The sequence below is a fragment of the Coregonus clupeaformis genome, chromosome 5, assembly GCF_020615455.1.
Source record: "Coregonus clupeaformis isolate EN_2021a chromosome 5, ASM2061545v1, whole genome shotgun sequence".
Taxonomy (NCBI): Eukaryota; Metazoa; Chordata; class Actinopteri; order Salmoniformes; family Salmonidae; genus Coregonus; species Coregonus clupeaformis.
In genome coordinates, this window is record NC_059196.1 from 31,786,251 (window position 1) to 31,809,561 (window position 23,311).

Below are 23,311 nucleotides of genomic sequence, written 5' to 3' on the forward strand. Positions count from 1 at the left end.
AGTGAGATAAGCCTCACCTCCCCTCGTCTCCTCGCCTCTCCTCTCCTCGCCTCTTGTCTCTGTCACATAGTACTACTGCATTCAGCTCTCCTTATGCCTCCTGATAACTGGATACACAGGGGAGGGTGTGTATGTGTGTGTGCAACCTGAGTCTCTGCTTAGAAACAGCTGTTGGCCAGACGTCTGTCATGGCTGGGGAATGAGAGGGATGGAGAGTATGACATGACGTCTGATCGGGGCTGTTGTTTGGTCCAATAAATGTTGAGTTCCATAACCATAAAATGTGTCCGTCTTTACTTTATTATAGACTTGGGCAGTAACCAGATTGTCATACCTTCATACCGACCTTGTGCCATACCGGGATATTCGGTAATACCCCACTGAGCCTTTGTAATCTGAAGGTTAGCAATGCTAACAAGTACATGTCAAATCCCATAGAGAATGCTAACGAGCGCATTGCAAACGTTTTATACAGTCTCTGACCTAAAGTATTTGCAAGACAGACAACCCAGCTCATAAAGTTATACAAGTAACAAAAAAATGCTATTCACATTTAGCTGCACACACAAAACAAATATTAAACAGCAAGGGTCTTGATCCAGGAGGGGTTTCTCTGCTGTTACCAAGAGAAGCTTGATTTTGGAAGAAGCTAACTACGTAGTTAGATAGCTAACTAGCTACTACATTTGCAAACCAAATGCACAACTGCAGAGCATTTAGCACATTTCAGACAGTTAACTTAATAGCTATAAGATATCTAGCTGGCAAACATTTAGTTGTGAATTCCATACTGTAACTAGATTACCTGGCGCGTGCTGCACAACAGTGAGTGACTCACAAGGCTCCGGTCTCTCGTCGTTTTGTGCTTGTAAACAAACACCACGTGACATGTGACTGGGGACTACCGGTAAGCATAATGAAAAATTCATAATGAAAAATTGTGACCGGTGAAATGAAGAACGCAATCTTCTATCTCTTAAAGTATTGCATAAGTTGACAGCAGGTATTTACTTAAAAAGTAGCTACAAATATTCACATTTATTAAAAAACTTCAAAGAAATAGTTTAAATGATATTGACGGTATTGAAAAACCATCCCGTAGCCATTTCCAAATACCCCGGTATATGGTATACGGCCCAAGCCTTCTTTATTACCATGGTAGCATAGCCACACTCCCTATATTATCACCTAGAATCACCATAGCAACCACCCTGTAATATTGCCATGGTTAAACCTCACCATTCTGCTTTGGTCTACACATTGATAACACTGTCACTGTACAGATTGAACTGTCCTTTCTGATACTAAGCCTTACTTATTTTCAATCCCAAATTGACTGGTACTCAATAACTGTGACCCGTAGTCCCTAACAGGCTAGGGGTTGGGTTTGGATTGTTGACTGACTCTTCCTGTATTATCTCTGTAGCTGCGGAAGGCCATCGAGGGTTCTGTGGCGGTGAAGGGGGTGAAGGTGCGCCCCCCTCTGTCCAGTTTCCGGGACAGCGGCACCAGCGGCACCAGCAGCAGCAATAGCGAGAACGAAGCCACAGAGCTCCACAAGCTGTGGGACCGCCACAAGTCCATGTCCCTCCCCCGGGAGCACCTGGCCTCTGACTCTGATGAGAAGTCCCAGTGAGGGGGATGGGGACAGGGGGACGTTGACAGGTGTATGGGGACAGGTGGATGAGGATGGGGATGGGTGTGTTGGCGAGGAGGGTGGAGGAGTAGGAGGAGCGTAGACGCCCCCGCCTCAAAAAAAACAACCGTTGCTGCAACCTCAGGGCTTGGATCAATATTTAATTCTGGAATATAGAGTTATCTCCTCCTCCTCTTTCTCCTCTCCTAACCTTCCTCTCCATCCCTCTCTCCTTTACCCCTCCTCCCGGTGGGCCTTTGGGCCCTGCACTTACTCAACTCTTAAGGTGGAGGGATGGACTCACCCTGCTCTCACCCCAACCAGAACAGAAGAGATCTGGGTGTTAGGGAGGGGAGAGGCGAGATGGGTTAAGGTATCACTGCTTAACAAAGGTGGTCAGAACAAAATGTATAGAATGTTGTTTGACTATAAAAGGGATAGCATTTTTTTTTTTTTGCTGACTTGGGTATTGGTGAGGAAATATTCAAAGTTTGTTTGCATTTTGTGGACCTGTAAACGTTTCTTTCTGACCAGTCTTCCATATGCAGACGGTTCAACGGTGATAAGAGGATAGGCTTGTGTACCGGTATGGATGTTAGTGTGAGTGTATGTATTGAGTGCATGGACGTATTGGTTTGTCTGTATTTAGACAAAGGCGGTAGCGAAACCAACCTTCTGCTTTTCTTACTTTGTGATTTTAATCTTATCAGACACATTTCAGTCTTATCATTCCTGCTCTGTTCTATTTTGTTCCCATCTGGTTTAGTGACCTGGAACTGTAAATACGTATGGAAGGAAGCCTAGTGGTTAGAGCATTGGCCCAGTAACCAAAAGGTTGCTGGTTTGAATACCCGAGCCGACAAGGTGAAAAATCTGTCAGTGCCCTTGAGCAAGGCGCTTAACCCTAATTTACTCCAGGGGTGCTGTACTACAATGGCTGACCCTGTAAAACAACACATTTCACTGCACCTCTGTATGTTTTTGTTGTATTTTTTCACCTTGCCTCTGTAGAGAGAACCACATACTGTTCTAGTCTCACATTGGGAGACATCTTCACCACTCTCTCTCTCTTTCTCTGTGTTGCATTAGTGAGTCTGGGTGAGATAATAGTATACTCTATGCAAACAGATGTACAGTATGTATGTAGGTATTCTGTAGAGTGGTGAAAGCATGTGTAAACACAATACCTTTCAGCATGCTTCAACACACATGCTGTGAACTCTTTAAGAAAACATGGCCTCAAACACACACACACACACATATACACACACACAGGTTTTAATAAGAGCCAGTCTGCACACTCCAAGAGAAGAGGGTTTTCTCTAAATATAGCTCTTAATAACCCTGACTGAGTGTGTTGGGCTAGAGAGGGAGGGAGGGATGGAGGTTTTGAAGAGAGGGAGGGAGGAAGAGAGGAAGAAGAAAGGGGGAAGAGAGAGAGTGAATGGAAGGCTGAAAGATGACAGAATGAAAGCTTTTTCTGTTATTTAAGTTGCTGCTTTAGGGTGTTTTTCTTCAATAGAACCCAGGGTAGCTTTCTGGTTCACATCCCCACTGAAATTGTTCATTGTCCAGTAACACTATGGTGATCAGAATAAGGTCAGACCAAATAGAACAAGTTTGATTAATGCTGACCAGTAGCTAACTGATTGAAACTAGATATCTGAACTAACTGACCAATGACAAACACTACAGCCCATCCATACTGACCAATAAAAAGCTGTCAGCATTACAGATCAGTGATCTATACATGACCAATGATAAAGCACTCCATTCCTACTACAGTATGAGTTATCAATAGGCCTACTGATGTATAGAGCAGCCTAGAGGAGGTCTGGTTAGATGGTTAAGAATCTGACCTCTGCTTTTTACTTATTCATGTATTTTCCTCACAACAGTCTCTGGCTTAATGTGCTGCATATTTTCCTTAGTCATTTGATTGTATTTAACTATTAATTATGTTTTGCTTGGTGATAGAAGCTCCATACTGCACAAGCCCAGTGTGCAGCTTCCAATCAGATCTCAGAAACACTCCCTCACTGAATTGTGGGTATACAAATATCTATATATATATATTTTGTAAGTATGGCTACTACTCGTTTTCTTTCAGTCTTTCTTGCTCACTCTCGCTTTGATTGATTGATTGATTGATTATCAGGCAGGGTTCATTTTGTGGCTTCTTTCTTCCTCTCTTCTTTGTAATGTTTTCACTGAAAGGCCTGATGCCTCTGAAAAGGACTGAGCAGAGTCACTTCCTGTGTCAAACACTCCTTCCACCTGCAGTTGTTGTTATTTTGATTTTACTGTTGTTTTCTCCCAGTGACATCAAGATTTCTGCTCACATATGCAAGCTGAGAGCATCTGACTGTGGTTATACACATTCAGGTGCCTTATTCAGTGCCACATTGAACAAAGTACAAACACACACACACACACACACACTGACATTTCAACCACCTGGATGTGTTATTGCATGAATATATTTTATTTTCAGTGGTGAGTTATTGTCTTGTTCACTGCCACTGAAAAGAAAAAACACACACACACTAACATCTTCACAGACTGACATGCCCATCCTGACATGCAGAGAGACACTCACACACCTTGAATGAAGGCATGGCTTTGCATGAAATAGTGCATGTGACGTTGATGGCTGTGTTTTTATATTGATCAGAAAAAGCTTGAACAAAACATATGAGGAGAAATATGCTGTTGTGTTTATCATTGTAATGGACAATGTCATGATGATGATGATTGTGATGGTGATGATGATGATGGCTATCGGTTGAATATGTTGTTTTTATCCTCACTTATTTTCTATTTTTTCTCATTGAATTAATTTTGATCTAGGTTTGATTGGCATCATGCATTCATTCAATGAGCTTTAATCATGGCTTATTTTGGGAAAGGGGACAGGGCTTTTTGGGGATGCATGAATTTAAAACTTTGCTATAGGTTTACAGATTTAATATATTTAACATATCAATGCTGTAATATATTATCATTCATTTAAAATCTAACTGATTGTCATTGCTATCTATCGAGTTGTTCCTGCAACTCCTTTTTAGTTTTTGTTGCGTATTGCTCTTCCATGTCTGATTGTTATAAAAAGGTCCAATGCTCAATGTTTTTCCAACCTTGCAGCATGTCCCCAACATTTCTACATTGTTTATATATGTAGTTTGTATAATGCAAGTAACACTATAACGCTAGCAGAATGAGACCCACTACCTGAAGTAGCAGGAACATTTAAAGAATGTTTAAAGGACCCATGGGTGTTCTAATGCTCTGTGGTCCGTATGACATCATCATTTCACAAGTGCCTACATCCTCTCAGGCCTCTGCATGGTAACAGGGGTAGGATAGGTTTTCTCTGTAAATCAACGTGAGAAGTTTAAGGGATAGAAATGACTACCCATGTTTCTGCATTTGATAGTAGTCATACACACACACTCACACAGAGGAGGAGGATGATGTGTCAGTGCAGTGTGCAATTATCCCTAATCACCATGGCAACTCGCCTTTGTCATTCCCCAAGCTTGTTGAAGGGAGCAGCAAAAATACACACGTTTGATTTGCTTTAGTTTAGTTTTATTTAGTTATTTTTTGGATGGGTTTTTCATTATTTTGTGTTTCTCTGAAGTCACTCATCGTTTTCCTTTTCCTTGCTTTATGACATCTCATTTGCTACCAGATAGATATATTAGGGCAGGCACATATTTATTAATAGAAGAAGAATATGTGATTTGTTGTTTTTTGTTTATTAGGTAATCAACTTGTGCAATAACGATTGTTCATCTCACTTTCTAACCAGATTTTAATCTATGACTTGACATGAATGCTAGAACCTTATTTTTGTAAAGAAATTGAAAAATGTAAAACAATATGTATGTGTAAGAGGGAAACTAATGGACGCACAGGTGTGTGTGTGTAGACGTTAAGGAAAGAAGGATGGTTTGTGTGTGTGTGTGTGTGTGTGATGACACACACACACACACACACACACACTGTCTGTTTGGTCCCAGGGCATTTCTGGATTCTGCTGCTTGAACTGTAGTCGTCTGACTCTGGACTGTATGATGTGTTATAGGCCCACTACGGAAACCCACTGGTGTCAAACCAGACAGACCTTAACAAGTCCAGTGCTATTTTTCACAAGAACAAATAAAACAATGTTTTGTATATCAGGGATGAATAAAGAGATTTTAACAAATGGGAGTCTAGAATCTTGGTCATCCTAAGATCTTCCTTTCCCTCGTCCTTCCTCTTTTTCTCTCATCCCCCTCTCCTCTCCTCTCCTCTCCTCTCCTCTCCTCTCCTCTCCTCTCCTCTCCTCTCCTCTCCTCTCCTCTCCTCTCCTCTCCTCTCCTCTCCTCTCCTCTCCTCTCCTCTCCTCCCAAGAAGCTGTAGAACAGCAACTGGTCTTTTTTTCTATCGCTCTTGTTCTTTCCCTCTGCAGTGTGTTTGTTGTTAAAAACATCTGTTTTTCGGGGTGAAATACCATCTGTACTGAAATAGGCAGATAAATGCTTAATTATAGCTAAATGGGTTCATTCATTAAGTGGGCTTCTCTATCCTTTGGCGGGCTTCAGGGGTGAAAAGTATACTTCTCTCCCTGTGGAGTCCATCTTCTCTGTCTGTGTTCCAGACAGCTGTGCAGTAGAGTAGGGTGAGTTTTAAAGTGCCGTGCCCCTGCTGTTCCAGATGAGATTACAGTCCCATCTCTGACGCCTTGTTCTGAATTATGTCCCAGTGTAATCTGTAATCCCTGTAATCTGACCAACAGTCAACACTGCAATCTGAGATGAGACCCAACACTGACCAATCCTGTTAGAGATTTGGATTATTCATGTCTGTCTGTCTGTCTGTGTGTGAGAGAAACAGAGAGTAAGTGTATGAAGGAGAGAAAATGACTAAAATGTAAATGTAAAATGGTCCAAAACAAAACGGCTATCTGTGTTTTTTACCCATCTTCTGTAGTTTAATGCCTTACAAGTCGTTTGTATTGCGGTGGTGGTGCCGGTGTTAGTCCTTGATGGAGGGGGTAGTGCCGATGCTAGTCCTTGATGGAGGTGGTGGTGCCGGTACTAGTCCTTGATGGAGGTGCTGGTGCTAGTCCTTGATGGAGGTGCTGGTGCCGGTGCTAGTCCTTGATGGAGGTGCTGGTGCCGGTGCTAGTCCTTGATGGAGGTGGTGGTGTCGGTGCTAGTCCTTGATGGCGGTGCCGGTGCTAGTCCTTGATGGAGGTGCCAGTCCTTGATGGAGGTGCCGGTGCTAGTCCTTGATGGAGGTGCCGGTGCTAATCCTTGATGGAGGTGGTGGTGACGGTGCTAGTCCTTGATGGAGGTGCTGGTCCTTGATGGAGGTGCTGGTGCCGGTGCTAGTCCTTGATTGAGGTGGTGGTGACGGTGCTAGTCCTTGATGGAGGTGGTGGTGCCGGTGCTAGTCCTTGATGGAGGTGGTGGTGACGGTGCTAGTCCTTGATGGAGGTGGTGGTGCCGGTGCTAGTCCTTGCTGGTGGTGGTGCCGGTCCTTGCTGGAACAGCTGTACACATTCTCAACACAACCACTTTGAGTTTCATCTCCTGTCCCAGGCGATGTGGACTTCATATTGATTAATAATACATGAAGGTGTCACAGCAAAGGTCCTCCTCCCCAGCTCGGCAGAGAGTGAGGAGGATACAAGGGGGGGATATTTTAACTGTGACTCATAGTCAGACAGGTAGATTGATGAAATTGCTGCTAAAAAAAGTGCAGATGGCTCTATGAAGAAAGTTTCCCTGAGCAAACTAAAATCTGTCTGACTTACGACTCTGATACGTGTGTGTGTGTGTGTGTGTGTGTGTGTGTGTGTGTGTGTGTGTGTGTGTGTGTGTGTGTGTGTGTGTGTGTTTGAGAGAGCGAGAAGCTAGGAGAGCGGAGATGAAGTATGACAAGCATGAGATTTCTTTTTGCTTCTCTTAAAATCTTGTCAGACCAATTATCATCCAGGATATTACTGGCTCTATGGCTCTGGACAAGTATTCATTGTTGTCAGGAAACGCGCAAGAAATAGCTAGTCACTTATTCATGAACAGAGCTCTCTCTCTCTCTCAGTATGGAGTTTCTTTGGGGTGGTCTGTCCGTAACCTGGTCTGGACTTTTTGACCAGGGTGCACTGTGTGTGTATGTAATAAACCAAACCACATGGTACTTACTTTAATATGGTGCAATGTTAATGATACATTTTGTATTTTGATACATTTTCTTTATAAAGATCATACATTTATTCATTCAACAACAATCAACATCAACACCTAAACAAATAAAAAATAAACTGAAATCAAATCATCAATTTTTTATCGATAGCGTTTCAGGACATCACATCTCTTTTTCATATAAAACTGGAGGGTGAAAATAGAAAACCATCTGAAGTCAGTCTAAAAGGTCAGAGGCGTGCCTCGGAGCGCTATGCGGGGGGTGCAGGGGGCTCCAGCACCCCCATAGTGGGCTTCCTCCTGACACTGACCACCAGCATGCCCTCAGGGGTCAGCGTGCCACTTATCGACAGGGGGTCCATGTCCGTCGGGAGCATGGTCTTATGGGTAAACGTATCACTGACTCTCCCATTCTCCAACACCTGAGGGAGAGAGGGTAAGCGAGTGGAATGAGGGAGGAAGAAAGATGGAGGAAGAGGCCAAGTTGAGGGAAGGAGAAATAGAAGAGGGGGATGACGGAGAGGGCAAGCAGAGAGGAGTAAAGGAGAGATGGAGAGGGAATATAATGAAGGAGGGTCAAGGAAGGGGGTTGGTGAGAAACTGAAGTAGAGAGAGGTCCGTACATACAGATCTGCTATCTTTTGATCAGTCTGTTGTCGTAGCAGGAAATGCAAATTGTAGTGTATTCTACGTTTTTAAAAAGGCTTCTAAAGTTTTGTAATTTCCACTTAACAATGTCAGACTTTATTTGCCCTAATGAAAAACATATCAATCCCTACAAAAATGTCCCTTAATTATAATCCACATAATAATTTCCATTTTCTGTTGCTGCAGGAGAAGCAGGGTCAAATTAAGATGTTGTGGAGCTGAGATCAGGCAGAGGATTACAACAAACAGTTTTGACCAGAGATCATTGTTCCTTTAAGCAGGGCTTTGGGGCTGCATGGGGAATGGTTGTAGGTTTTATTAAGTGGTTCTCTGGCTTGTTAAAGAGGAGCTCTGACATGGTTGCCTTACAGCCTCAACAGCAAGAGCCCTAGTGACATTATAAAGTACAGTTAATGGTCAGATATACAGTGGGGAGAACAAGTATTTGATACACTGCCGATTTTGCAGGTTTTCCTACTTACAAAGCATGTAGAGGTCTGTAATTTTTATCATAGGTACACTTCAACTGTGAGAGACGGAATATAAAACAAAAATCCAGAAATTCACATTGTATGATTTTTAAGTAATTAATTTGCATTTTATTGTATGACATAAGTATTTGATCATCTACCAACCAGTAAGAATTCCGGCTCTCACAGACCTGTTAGTTTTTCTTTAAGAAGCCCTCCTGTTCTCCACTCATTACCTGTATTAACTGCACCTGTTTGAACTCGTTACCTGTATAAAAGACACCTGTCCACACACTCAATCAAACAGACTCCAACCTCTCCACAATGGCCAAGACCAGAGAGCTGTGTAAGGACATCAGGGATACAATTGTAGACCTGCACAAGGCTGGGATGGGCTACAGGACAATAGGCAAGCAGCTTGGTGAGAAGGCAACAACTGTTGGCGCAATTATTAGAAAATGGAAGAAGTTCAAGATGACGGTCAATCACACTCGGTCTGGGGCTCCATGCAAGATCTCACCTAGTGGGGCATCAATGATCATGAGGAAGGTGAGGGATCAGCCCATAACTACACGGCAGGACCTGGTCAATGACCTGAAGAGAGCTGGGACCACAGTCTCAAAGAAAACCATTAGTAACACACTACGCCGTCATGGAATAAATCCTGCAGCGCACGCAAGGTCCCCCTGCTCAAGCCAGTGCATGTCCAGGCCCGTCTGAAGTTTGCCAATGACCATCTGGATGATCCAGAGGAGGAATGGGAGAAGGTCATGTGGTCTGGTGAGACAAAAATAGAGCTTTTTGGTCTAAACTCCACTCGCCGTTTTTGGAGGAAGAAGAAGGATGAGTACAACCCCAAGAACACCATCCCAACAGTGAAGCATGGAGGTGGAAATGTAATTCTTTGGGGATGCTTTTCTGCAAAGGGGACAGGACGACTGCACCATATTGAGGGGAGGATGGATGGGGCCATGTATCGCAAGATCTTGGCCAACAACCTCCTTCCCTCAGTAAGAGCATTGAAGATGGGTCGTGGCTGGGTCTTCCAGCATGACAACGACCCAAAACACACAGCCAGGGCAACTAAGGAGTGGCTCCGTAAGAAGCATCTCAAGGTCCTGGAGTGGCCTAGCCAGTCTCCAGACCTGAACCCAATAGAAAATCTTTGGAGGGAGCTGAAAGTCCGTATTGCCCAGCGACAGCCCCGAAACCCCGAAGGATCTGGAGAAGGTCTGTATGGAGGAGTGGGCCAAAATCCCTGCTGCAGTGTGTGCAAACCTGGTCAAGACCTACAGGAAACGTATGATCTCTGTAATTGCAAACAAAGGTTTCTGTACCAAATATTAAGTTCTGCTTTTCTGATGTATCAAATACTTATGTCATGCAATAAAATGCAAATGAATTACTTAAAAATCATACAATGTGATTTTCTGGATTTTTGTTTTAGATTCCGTCTCTCACAGTTGAAGTGTACATATGATAAAAATTACAGACCTCTACATGCTTTGTAAGTAGGAAAATCGGCAGTGTATCAAATACTTGTTCTCCCCACTGTAGCTGTAAAATACAGATGCCGTGTCTTAATTTGATCATCCTGTTGTTGCAGGAAATGCAAACTTGTAGTGTATTTGAGGTTGAAAAAGGCTTCTAAAGTTTAATGTCCACTTTAAAATGTCAGACTTGATTTGCCCTAACAAAAATGTGTCAACCCCTACAAAAACTGTCCTTTCATTATAATATACAAAACAAATCACATTTCCTGTTGCTGCAAGATTATTTTACTGCTGTAGCAAACTGGCTCAAATTAAGATATGGCATCTGTATACAGCTCTCCTATAGCCTAACCCTTCAATGGGATTCACACTTCTCCCTCATCATCCACCAGTACACAATAACCAAGCACATCATTAAACAGGACACACACTACACTACACACACACACAAACCACACACTCACACACACGTCATTGCACTTATCATTTGTACCTACAGTGTGCACACAGACACATCCGCTTTCAATAATGGGTACCCACACATACACACTATGCCCTTCACACACTCTCACCTTTTCAGCATGGATGACTATGTTGTGGTTGTAGGCCATCACCACTATGTCCTGTGGTTGAAACTGACTGACGTCAGCTGACATGTAGTAACTACCCCCAACAATCTGACCACGCCCATACTGGCAGAACGACCTGGCACAGTGCCACTTGTTGGGCCTGGAGGGAAGAGCAGACAAAACAGTGAGTGGAGACATTAATATATTTATTTATTCAACTCTTATTTTCAAGCTCATGAGTGATCAAGGATTCAGATTTGGAACATAAAGCTCATTTAATGCCCATCAGGACAGGAAAGAATCTGAGTGGTATACTACGAAGCAAGCTAGATCTACTCAGGCTTTTATAAAGCTAGCCAGCTTCAGTTCGCTTCACATTCCAGGTCAGCAGGGCTGGATCAAGGCATAAGCAACATAAGCGGTTGCTTAGGGATACTGGCCACTAGGGGGCCCCCGAATCCCCCAAAAAACTCATTTTAGGTGTACGTTAGAAATTTAGTTGTGCATCAGCAGTTTTTCTCTTGTTTTGTCAGTCACCGACAGTCACTCAATTAGCCATGTCAGCTAACAATTTTAGATTGGTAAATTAGTCTAGCCAGTTACCTAAACTTGTAGTAATCATGGCTGAATACCGACCGGGCACTCAGAACACGTACCCAGGGGCCCTGACCTCCAGTGGGCCCCCATTTGATTTTGTTGGTCACTCTCACGCAGATATCATTGACATGGCAAAATGTGTAGAATTGCAGAAAACTTGCTTTAAAACTGCAATATTTTCTCTATGCCCCAAGCCAAATGTGTAGAATTGCATGAAATTAACTTCTTTTTTTTATGTATCTCCGCTGTGAATAGGGGAGCCGCTTGGTGGGGGGGCCAGGTCAAGCTTCATCCATACTACACAGTGGATATTGCTCCTCTGCCTGGCACTAACTCTAGAAGGCTCGTAACTGCGCGTGCATGTCGCACATGGCTAGTCAAACGCCAAAATCTTCATTGAGACAATGCTGAAACATTAATCCATGAGCGAGTCAGTGCCACATTTTCATTTGTTCCAAAATCAAAGAAAGGTTATCTAGGCTTTTATAAATGCCGTGTTTATTTTATTACTTATCTTTAATGCAGTCTTTGGTGTGCTTTAGTGTGCTTATCAATGCATCTTTCTCCCACTCCTATCGCTCCTTCTATCTGTAGAACAGCTTGTTGCATTGTGGCCATATACATATAATCCATAGAAGGGTTTTGGAACCTCTAAACCTGGCAATTTGACTATTAAACTCATGGGTGCACTAGCAATGGCAGTCAGTCTTGACTTGAATGGGAACTGCCACTACACTCAGTGGACAGTTTTTTAGGTACACATATCTAGTACCAGGTCGGACCCCCCTTTGCCTCCAGAACAGCCTGAATTATTCGGGGCATGGAAACGTTGCTCAATTGGTATCAAAACATTCCCCACACCATTACACCACCGCCACCAGCCTGTACCGTTGACACCAGGCAGAATGGGGCCATGGACTCATGCTGCTTACGCCAAATCCTGACTCTGCCATCAGCATGACGCAACAGGAACCAAGGATGTTTTTCCACTCCTCAGTTGTCCAGTGTTGGTGCCGCTTCTTCTTTTTTTTAGCTGATAGGAGTGGAACCCATTGTGGTCGTCAGCTGCAATAGCCCATCCGTGACGAGGACCGATGAATTGTGTGTTCCGAGATGCAGTTCTGCACACCACTGTTGTACTGCGCCGTTTGTGGCCCGCCTGTTAGCTTGCACGATTCTTGTCATTCTCCTTCGACCTCTCATCAACAAGCTGTTTTCGCCCACATGACTGCCGCTGACTGGACGTTTTTTGTTTGTCGCACCATTCTCGGTAAACCCTACACACTGTCGTGCTGGAACCGAGGCTTGTTTGAGATGCTGCTTTTTCTACCAGCATACATGTAACTGCACCTGGAACCGACGATCATACCACGCTCAAAGTCACTTAGGTCACTAGTTTTGCCCATTCCAACGTTCAACAGTAACTGAATTCCTTGATGCCTGTCTGCCTGCTTTATATAGCAAGCCACAGCCACGTGACTCAATGTCTGTCGGAGCGAACCATTTTCATGAAGGGGGTGCTGTACCTAATAAACTGGCCACTGAGTGTATGTCTATTACAGTGTATGTCTGAGGTTGGTTGCAGCTGTCATTTGCCTTTTGCAAATGTCAAAATATAATCCTGTGAAAAACGTGCAGTTTGGAAAGCAAATTCTGTCATTACTAAATGTGTCGTGATAGGTATTTTAATGTTACACATTTTTTTACACACTAAAATATATTTTTTATAATAAAATATTTAATCAGTCCTTTTCCTCAAATGAAGGGGATGATGACACGATCTTTGCGAGAGGGAGGGAATCTGATTTCATTGGTCCTCAACTTGTGACAGACACTTCATTCAGGACAAATGGAGTTAGCCCTGAGTTATGCCGCATTCAAAACAACTGGGAACTCAAACATTTTTTTACTCCAACTGGGAAATATTGTTTTAGAACTGTCATTCAACTCGGAATTCCAAACTCGAGCACCGTTTATCGCCAGTGCTAACATGCGTCCTTTGACCCGATTGTGTCCACATGCTGATTGTGCCCACCTTTGCAGACAGGTGTAGATTATCAAAATACACATTATGATCTGATTGTGATCAGATCTGATTGTGATCAGATCTTCCTGCCCACCTGCGGAGGTAGTCAGGCACACATCGTGTCTGGATATCTCACAAGTGTAAATGGATCTGGACAGTGAAACCGTTTAAATCATCCTTATTCCGCCTAAAATCACTGACAGGTGGCACTATTGATCTATGACATCAACATGTATTAAAACAAACAAATCAATATTATTTTGAAAGAATATCTGTCAAATAATTTTCATACAGGGAGGTACCAGGAAATCTGGTCACAATGCGGACACAGTGGACAAATGAGAGACACGTTTTAATACCATGTGTAGATGCATATCTGAAAATGTGGGCACAATCAAAATGTGGACAAGATCAGGACACAGGACACATTTTAGCGCCAGGTATAAACAAAGCTAAAATGTCAGTTCACTTGTGGTTACAGTTGATTAATATTATGAAGAATTTGGCAGTAGAGATTGGACCAAGCCTCCCTGTCATATAAATGTTGATACCAAAGACTTACTCATAAATGTTGTTGTTTTTTTGTGTTTTTTTACATATTCACTTTATTATTTACAACATATTTTCTATGTAAGACAGAGAACAATATGAAAGTAAACACATTCATATTTCCTGATATATTTCACAATATTGTTTAATAATCATTTTGATTTGGGTTATTAGACATCCAGTAGCATCACAAAGTCCATAAACAAAGTCTTTAAAGCGATCGTTATAATAAAATGAAGTGGTGAGAATCACAGAGTCTCAGAGACACTCCATATTGTATGTTTATGGCTCTGAGGGAGCTCCTTTAGTTTTATATTCCCTCTTTGGCATTTTAGCACCAATGAGAGTTTCACTGCCTCGACACTGTCCAACACACAGGCCCCTCATATTGCCTATTAGAGCACTTTAGCAAAGACACTGGGGACGGGCTGGAGCCACAATGGCAGTTCATACATTCTGACAGTGAGACTTTACAGTAGACATCACCCACTGTTCTGGTTCATTATCTTGTTTGAGATGCTGCTTTTTCTACCAGCATACATGTAACTGCCACAGTCTCTAGCACCTTCTGGGTCATTCCACAAATACAGTGCCCTTTGATGTTTTAAGTAGAAATTGTGCTCCTATATTGATTTTTATAAGCCTGTTATATTAAATTAAGTGCCCTATAATATAAACCACATGATACATGTAATAAATCAGATATTTTATATAAATAAAGATTTGCTAAAGTGCCAAAAATCAGCATTTTGACATGTCCCACTTATAGGAAGATTTTAACCCACTTAACCCTTACGTTTTCATTATCATTGTAATGCCCTAGTTGTTCTGTTGCTTTGACAAAGTCATTTCTGAAGATTATTATTTATTTCATGTGATTAGGGATTCATTTACATTCCCTCATTTAAAGGACAAGTTCACTTTTTTTTGGTAATGGCATGTTATAAAAGTGTTCAGACACGTTTTTTTGCGATTTCACTTGGTTTTGAGAAACTTAACCCATCAGCAATAGACTTCCTTCCTCAGACTCGTTCTGCTGTATGGGGGCCCGAGTGTGAGCATGCCCATGTCATTTCAATGTGCGAGCATGCGCATGTCATTTCAATGTGCGAGCATGCGCATGTCATTTCAGTGTGCGAGCATGCCCATGTCATTTCAGTGTGCGAGCATGCCCATGTCATTTCAGTGTGTGAGCATGCCCATGTCATTTCAGTGTGCGAGCATGCCCATGTCATTTCAGTGTGCGAGCATGCCCATGTCATTTCAGTGTGCGAGCATGCCCATGTCATTTCAGTGTGCGAGCATGCGCATGCATTCTCGTTTCTCATATCACCACAATGGGAAGGAGAACAAAGGGCATGCTTGCACATGGAAATGTATCACTCGAGTCCAACAAAATGGAATATAATGTTTCGGATAAAGTTTGGAATTACACCATTTGTGTGTACAACATCTACACTGAGAGCTTTGACGTTTCTAAAATGACATATTTGGGTGTTTTTGGAGCCTTTGTTCATGTTTTATCCGTGGCCCCCATACTGCAGAACGAACCTGAGGAAGTCTATCGCTGGTGGGGGAAGTTTCTCAAACGCAAGTGAAATTGCAAAACAAGTGTCTGGACACTTCTATAAAATGCCATTTAAATCGAAAATGTTGATTTGGTTAAAAAAAAAGTGATCTTTAAAGGTCAACCCTGTTACTTTAACAACTCTTGTTTTAATAAGGTAAAACTATTTTTAAAATTATTTTTTCAAAAGAAACATTGGACATGTAAGAGTCAAATCATAGTGTAAAAGCAGGTGAGCTAGTTGTACTCTTTTTGTGGTAGAAAACTGAGCGTGTTGAACATAACTAGTCAACCATAGATAGATGGGCTAGAAATGTTTTAACAAGTTAAATTTTTTGGTTAAGCTTGCCTTCAATTGTCCTTCCCTGTTGCCCCTCAAGGGCACAGCGACAGATGTTTTAACTAGTTGGCTCTGGATTCGAACCAGCAACCTTTTGGTTACTGGCTCAGTACTCTTAACCGCTCATAACCACTAGGCTACCTTTCACTCAAGGTGTAGGAGCCTAGCCCTGGGTAGCTCCCGCTCCATTTAACCACCGCTTACCGTTGATGTTATTCTACCCAAACCCCCCCACTCACCTGGGTAACCCGTAGGAGTCCTTGTGGTGTCGGCTGAAGGGGGCCAGACAGGGGGGCTACATCCCCCTCCTCTCCAAACAGGCTTTGGGGGTCCCACCCCTGCTGCCTCCAGGAAGGGATCAAACAGGGGGTCCGCAGCCCCACCACCAGATCCCTCTGACCAGTAGGTGCTGGAACTGCTGTAGCGGGCTGACGAGTGGTACGAGGAAGAGGAGGAACGGCTGGATGAAGAGCTGGTCAGAGCCATGGTGAGAAGTGGTGTCTAAAACACACACACACTGAAACTACAACTCACTCAGTAAGATTATTTTACTACTAAGTTCTTGTCAACACACCAAGACAAAGCTGGTGGCTCTGTTGTCATTTAGAATCAGCCCAGGCACACTTCAGAAGTCAGTCATTCCTTTTTCCCACTGCACACACACTGACACTGAGCTCTCTGCTGTCTCTCTGGGTGTAATTTAACAAAGGCCCAAAGCATTCTGGGAAAGAGGCGTGCTGTGGCCCCAATGTGTAGCCGTCTTTTCTCCTTGCAAAGTGGTGTGTCCAGCGATGGTGCCGTGAATAACGGTAAGAGATAAGAAGTGGTGTGGCCAGCGATGGTGCCGTGAATAATAATAATATGCCATTTAGCAGACGCTTTTATCCAAAGCAACTTACAGTCATGTGTGCATACATTTTTACGTATGGGTGGTCCCGGGGATCGAACCCACTGCCCTGGCGTTACAAGCGCCATGCTCTACCAATTGAGCTACAGAGGACCACGGTAAGAGATAAGAAGTGAAACCCTCCTCACACACACATACTCAACCCTAAGTGACATAGAGATTAGTGAGCCAAGGGGTGTTTTAGATATGCGTTAGAGATAACAGAATGAGAACAACAGGTTGAAAAGGTTGTGGGAACATTGTGCGAACTTTGCTTTGTAACTGTCGTCTGACCATCATTACTCTTGGATGCTATGCTTATGCTTGTATGCACTTTATGCCAGTACTTTATGCTAGTACTTTATGCCAGTACAAAGCTGCTGACGTTTATTTGTATGTCTATTAACTGTTACATTAGCAGCTGGGATTACATTTGGAGAAATGTATTAATGTATATTATTATTTATTGAAATCATTCTATAAAATGTTCATGAAAACAAGTTAGTATCATAGCACTTATGGTATGTTCTATTGATTGAGAGATAAAAACGTTTTTTTCCTATAGGGAATGGCCTTTGTTTACGCCAATCCCCACTAGACAATGACAGGCAGTCAGTGTTCCTTTATGATTTAAAAAATAGCATTGTCTAGTTCCGTGTGTGTGTGTGTGTGTCCCAGTGTGCATGTGTATGTGTGTGCATGTGTGTTGTGGATGTTACAGGGGTGAGTTGAGTGAGTTCTGTCCTTTTCAGCAGTAGTAAAGGTTGGTCCAGAGACAGTAAATTGCTGTGTAATGAGCTGAGTTAATGGAAAAGCACATTATCAAATCAAATACATTCAGCAGCTTCTTGGAATCCTATGTGATTGTTAAGTGCTTCCCACAAACTCTACGACTTAATTCCCTCCTTCGAGCCAGGAAATCACACAATTATACCAAGTCAGGATTTCATTTTATTTTTGCAAAGAACATTAAGGATATTTTATTAAGAACTTCAAATTATGTCAGGTGCAGCAAACAAAAGCCAGTTCATTTTTTAAATCAAGTGGCAATATTCAAATTGTACATTCAGCCAAAAGAAAGAGAGAAAATAAAGAAATGAGAGAATGGTGATAAAATATGAAATATCTGAGGGATTAGAGTGGTGTTTGTGTGTGTGTGCCTTCTTGTGTGTGTGTGCTTTATTGTGTGTGAGTAATGGCAGAGATGGAGATTCACAGTTCTCAGTAAGAGGAGCAACAGGAAGAGGTGACATGGTACTTTCACTCTGGTTCTTATAGTTGTAGTCTTTGTTTCATGGTTATCTTGCTTCTGGCGAACAGTGGGAGACAGTGCTCTTGGTATATTGCATCTTTTCACGTATAAAGTTGCTGCATTTCCTTCATCGGCTCTGTGTATCAGTTGCATTCAGACAAGAGAATTACAGCAAAGTCTGTGTGTATGCAAGTGTGTTTTAATGTGTGTCTATGTGTCTGTGTGTTTTTAGATGCATGTGTGTGTGTTTTAGATGTGAGTGTGCCACGACATTACCTTAGTGTCAACTCACCGCTCAGCGCACAGGGAATTGTGGGTCATTTTAATTAAGCACTGCTGTGGCGGTAGAGGCTAATGTGGGTTAAACACAGCCCAATTCTCCTCTCCCAGCTTTACTCTCTAATCTGTGAAGATTACACTCTAGCTCTCTAATGAGACGTTTACAGCAGAATGCTGTTGCCTCCTAGTTCTGTATGCAGGCCCTGTAGTGTCTAGACGTTCAACAGAAAGCCTGTAGTCTCTAAATGTTCAACAGAAGGCCTGTAGTATCTGGATGTTCACCCTGTGGGTGTGGGGTGCTGAGGCAGTGACTCTCTCAGGCTCTGTCCAGGAAGCTAGGCTAGGGCGATGGGACCACTGCAGGCTGAATATCCATATTCTACAGTACATATCCACTCCTCCCACTCGCCACTGCCACTGTCTGTCAGAGGTTTTTTTCTAATGGCGATTTCCCGGCCGTTTCTATTACACACACACAAAGTCACACAGACAAATAAGTCACGCACACACACAACCACACACAGAGAATCTGGAGCAGCAGTGAGAACCTCATTCTGTGATAAGTGCCCAATGTCAGTGCTGGCCTGGAGCAGCAGGCCACCCACAGAACATGTTGCCTCTCTCTCTCTACAAACACACACACAAAGGACATGCCTCCCTTTCAAATCCATCTGTGCTGCACTAGGATAGAGACACTCATTCCCATTGGTTGACGCAGTATAAATCATAGGACATTGATCCAATCACAGGACAGTGGCGCCACCCCTTCACATCACCCGCCTCTTACAGCAACCATTAGCAGCTTTTGGGGGCAATTAACCTCAAAAGACTCATATTAGGACAGAGGGGGAAGGAGAGACAGGAAAGATAGAGACACATGGCAGGAGAGGATAAAAGAAAGAGAGAGATATACATCTTCCATTGCTCTACGTGTCCATCAGTTGTTTTTCATAATCGCTGGCTAATTGCCTGTCGGCAAAGGTAGCACTCAGCCCTGCCGTCCCCCAGTTACATAAGACAGGGCTGCTGTGAATAAGGACAGGGGAGGGAGGAAGGGAGAGAAGGAGGGATAGAAGGAGAGGGAAACAGACAAAGGGTGAAAGTGGGAGACAGGAGATGCGGGAGAAAAAGGGGCAGAGACAGAGAGGAGCATGGGATGAGAAAGGGGAGAGAAAATGAGACAGATGGAGAAGGAGCGGGAGACAGAGTGGGAAAGGGAGATGTAGAGGGAGACGGAGAGGTAGAGGGAGACGGAGCGGGAGAGGGAGATGTAGAGGGAGACGGAGAGGTAGAGGGAGAGGGAGAGGGAGACGGAGAGGGAGAGTGTGTGTGACAGCTGTGTGTGAACGAGATGCCCAGAACCAAGGTGCCCGTCACACACCACCAGGGGGGCACTTTCAGTGAGTGTGCCGTGCAGCCAGAATGGGGGGACAGAAAACAATGCGACACACGTCACTGCATCAGGACAAAATCACAACCTTGCCCCGGCCACAAACATCCCCTCTCTGTAATGTCAGTGAAAGGACAGTGACGCCGAGTGTCCCTCCAACTAGATAATACTCAAACCCTACAATCCTCTAAAGAACAGGACAAGCTGAAAACAGATGCAACAGGATCTAACCTTCCACAACTCTAGTTTCACATTTAACCCTTGACCTTGTCAAAGAGGAGGTCCACTACCATATGAGCAACTTTGTACAGATGTAATTGAGGCAGATAGACAAACAGTGCTCTGCTCACTGTTCCTTTAATTTAATTGAGTTGCTAATAAGTGAGAAAGTCATACCCCAAACAGTCTCGTCAACCATGATAAATGAATGCGCGTAACACTGCATTAGAATAGACAGCTTTACAAGACGCATTTTAGAAAAAAGACCCAGCTGTCATAGTGTCTTTATAGATATTGTGAATAGTTCTGTGTAGAACCATAATGTAAATGTCAGCATGTTGTGGATGTCAAGTGGATTTATAGCTCTGGCTCAATGGTGGGTTAACATTTGTCATTGGAAAGAATGAATGGAACTGACCTGACCGTATGAACAATCAGAACACAGGAGGTCAAAGGTTATAAATGAAGGCACAGCCGTAATGGTTCCCCCTGAGTTTCATTTGTGTTTCAGACTCGTTCAATCCACTAGTTGTTAGAGGTGTCATCATCAAATAATTGAGTTGTTTTGTTTCAGATCATGGTGCTAAGATGTATGATCCACCTCTACTTTTAAACATCTCTCTGTCCTAGTGGCAGAAAGTCTAAAAAAAACATTTTTAGTTTCCAAAAAGCGAGAACGGTAATTGGTCTGTTGATGTCCTTTCCAAAAGCACCATGTAGGCCAAGCCTTTCACCTTCAGTCAGAAGGCACCATGTAGGCCAAGCCTTTCACCTTCAGTCAGAAGGCACCATGTAGGCCAAGCCTTTCACCTTCTGTCAGAAGGCACCATGTAGGCCAAGCCTTTCACCTTCAGTCAGAAGGCACCATGTAGGCCAAGCCTTTTACCTTCTGTCAGAAGGCACCATGTAGGCCAAGCCTTTCACCTTCAGTCAGAAGGCACCATGTAGGCCAAGCCTTTCACCTTCAGTCAGAAGGCACCATGTAGGCCAAGCCTTTCACCTTCAGTCAGAACACTGCTATACTAAAACACTGTTTAAAGGGAATCGCTGCATTCGTTTTTTTTGGAGCGGACACACATGCAAGCTTGATGACCGTGTATTATTTTACCACGCACACACACACACACACACACACAGAGGCTTTCCTGAACAATCAGTGAAGGGTTGAAGAGGTGAGCTGAGCACTAATTCTGTGCTTTAATCGTGAATACATTTCCTTACACACGCAAGCACACACACACACACACACACACACAAGTTCGCTGAGATAGAGGATGAGTGAGCAGTGGCTTGTTGCGTAGGGCCGGGATATACTGACACTCTGAACCAAATGGGACTTCCTGAGTTGTATGAGTGATAGTCCCTCTGACCGAACCAATTTAAGGTTCCTCAGATCACCATGGCAATGGAATGATTTCGATTTATTTACAAAAAATGCCCTTTTCCTGACATCATTTGAAAAAGAATGGAAAGAGAATAAACGTGGAATTTTGCTTTAGGAGCAGCTTTGACAGGGAAAAAAATAAGAGCGATATAATTACAAAGAAAAGGAAACTTTTCTATTGAGGATCATGTCAATAACAAACCGTATCACAGTATCCTCTTTCAAAATTAAATAAACCTTTTTTTGTTCACATTTGTATTTTTTTCCCGGTATACTATATCACACAGTGATAACAAAGAAAGGAGAAATCTACAGCCACATTAGCTTCGTGCAAAAAACACATACACTGGCATGCCGCATGGGCAAAGATTAAAGCAAAACAACGCATACAAAAATATAGAAAATCTCCAATGCAACTCAAAACCTCACTGAAAACTATGTTTCTGTCTTTGTACAACAATTTCTCCACCAAACAGCATCTCTTTCACCAAAGGGTCACTTCTGGAACATTCTATTGGTGTTTTTGTCTTCGTTGTTTTTTAAGACAACCATTGGCCTTCCATATAGGAAACAATAGAACCAAAAACAAAATCTGGTAGCTATAGTATGTCATTATGATGGTTAGTCATAAAGATATTCGGAATAATTATAATAACAACAACATGTTGAATGATAGAAAACTAGTACAATAAAAGCATGTCATTTCTGTCAATCATTTGTGACAAATCTTTTTTTGTTTTTAAAATACATATTTCCTGTCACTTTTAAGACATTCCAGCGTTTGCTCATAACTGTTGGTGACAGGTTACATACGGTAGTTTGGCATACTCAGCAAGCCATGCCCAGAAGGATGCTAGGGGTCATGGTCCTCTGCTCAGACGGTGCATGCATCATCCAATGATTGTGTGCCACGTCATTGACCGTGCCGTCGGACACCAGATTGGTATAGCATATGATGTGGTTAGCTGATAGGTAAAATACCTATCCAGGCATTGTAAGATCTGGCATGCGTCAGCAACGCCTGGGCAGAGGAACGCGCCTAACATCTCTTGCAAAGGAGAGGAGGGGTTTCAGGTTTCAGGATGCAGTGGAACCTGTCCACCAGTGGGAAACACTGTATCTGGGTAGGGGCAGGGGAAGGGCGGGGTTATACAGAACAGCCCAAACTACAAACCGACGTGCTCAAGACCAGGTCAGCACACAAGTTCAGTTCAGCACTTGCAAACACATGCAGAGTTTTAAGATTCAGTCTTTTCCCTGTCAGTTGTGTCCCTTTTAGTTCTTAGCAGTTTCTCGCTTTCTTGTTGTGGGTGGGTGGAGCACTGAACCCCACTGGCCAATCCGTGTGCTTCTTACTGAAACCACAGACCAATCGTTGGGCTTCTTACTGGAGGCTGTGACAGCCAATCCAGCTCACCTGCTTCACATTGATAGAAAAGATTGTTTGGACGCCTCAAGACAAAAATATATTGATACATATCAAATCGCCAGGGGGGCAGGCGGGTAGGGGATTGAAATGTTGCGATCAGGTCAAGACAGAGGGGTTACACTGCAGTAAGAGTTCAAGTCATGAAAAAAACATGCAGAGGCCATGGGAGGGACGGAGAGATGGAGGGAGAGATGGACGGAGAGATGGAGGGAGAGATGGAGGGAGAGATGGACGGAGAGATGGACGGAGAGATGGACGGAGAGATGGAGGGAGAGATGGAGGGAGAGATGGAGGGAGAGATGGACGGAGAGATGGAGGGAGAGATGGAGGGAGAGATGGAGGGAGAGATGGAGGGAGAGATGGAGGGAGAGATGGAGGGA

General features: G+C 43.3%; 2 protein-coding genes across 2 annotated transcripts in view; one reads left to right on the forward strand and one right to left on the reverse strand.

Annotated features, from left to right (window-relative positions):
* LOC121566879 (chloride channel protein 2-like) overlaps positions 1-2,501 on the forward strand; it is a 169,172-nt gene extending 166,671 nt beyond the window's left edge. The window contains 1 exon segment of the mRNA XM_045216188.1: positions 1,427-2,501. Coding sequence (XP_045072123.1) covers positions 1,427-1,636 — 210 coding nt within the window. The 3' untranslated portion in view covers positions 1,637-2,501.
* Positions 2,502-8,084: 5,583 nt separating this feature from the next.
* LOC121566996 (heat shock protein beta-7-like) lies at positions 8,085-16,578 on the reverse strand. Its single transcript, XM_041876943.1, has 4 exons — positions 16,332-16,578; positions 15,737-15,752; positions 11,017-11,173; positions 8,085-8,255 (listed from the first exon to the last, which is right to left on the reverse strand). Exons 1-4 carry the CDS (start codon positions 16,576-16,578, stop codon positions 8,085-8,087), a joined length of 591 nt encoding a protein of 196 aa, XP_041732877.1.
* Between the last annotated feature and the right edge of the window lie 6,733 nt (positions 16,579-23,311).

Coding starts and splice junctions, on each gene's coding strand:
- LOC121566996 (XM_041876943.1), bottom strand. CDS start 16,578: ATGGCTCTGACCAGCTCTTCATCCAGCCGTTCCTCCTCTTCCTCGTAC. Junction 8,256..11,016: donor TAGTCATCCATGCTGAAAAG/GTGAGAGTGTGT, acceptor TCTCTCCCTCAG/GTGTTGGAGAATGGGAGAGT.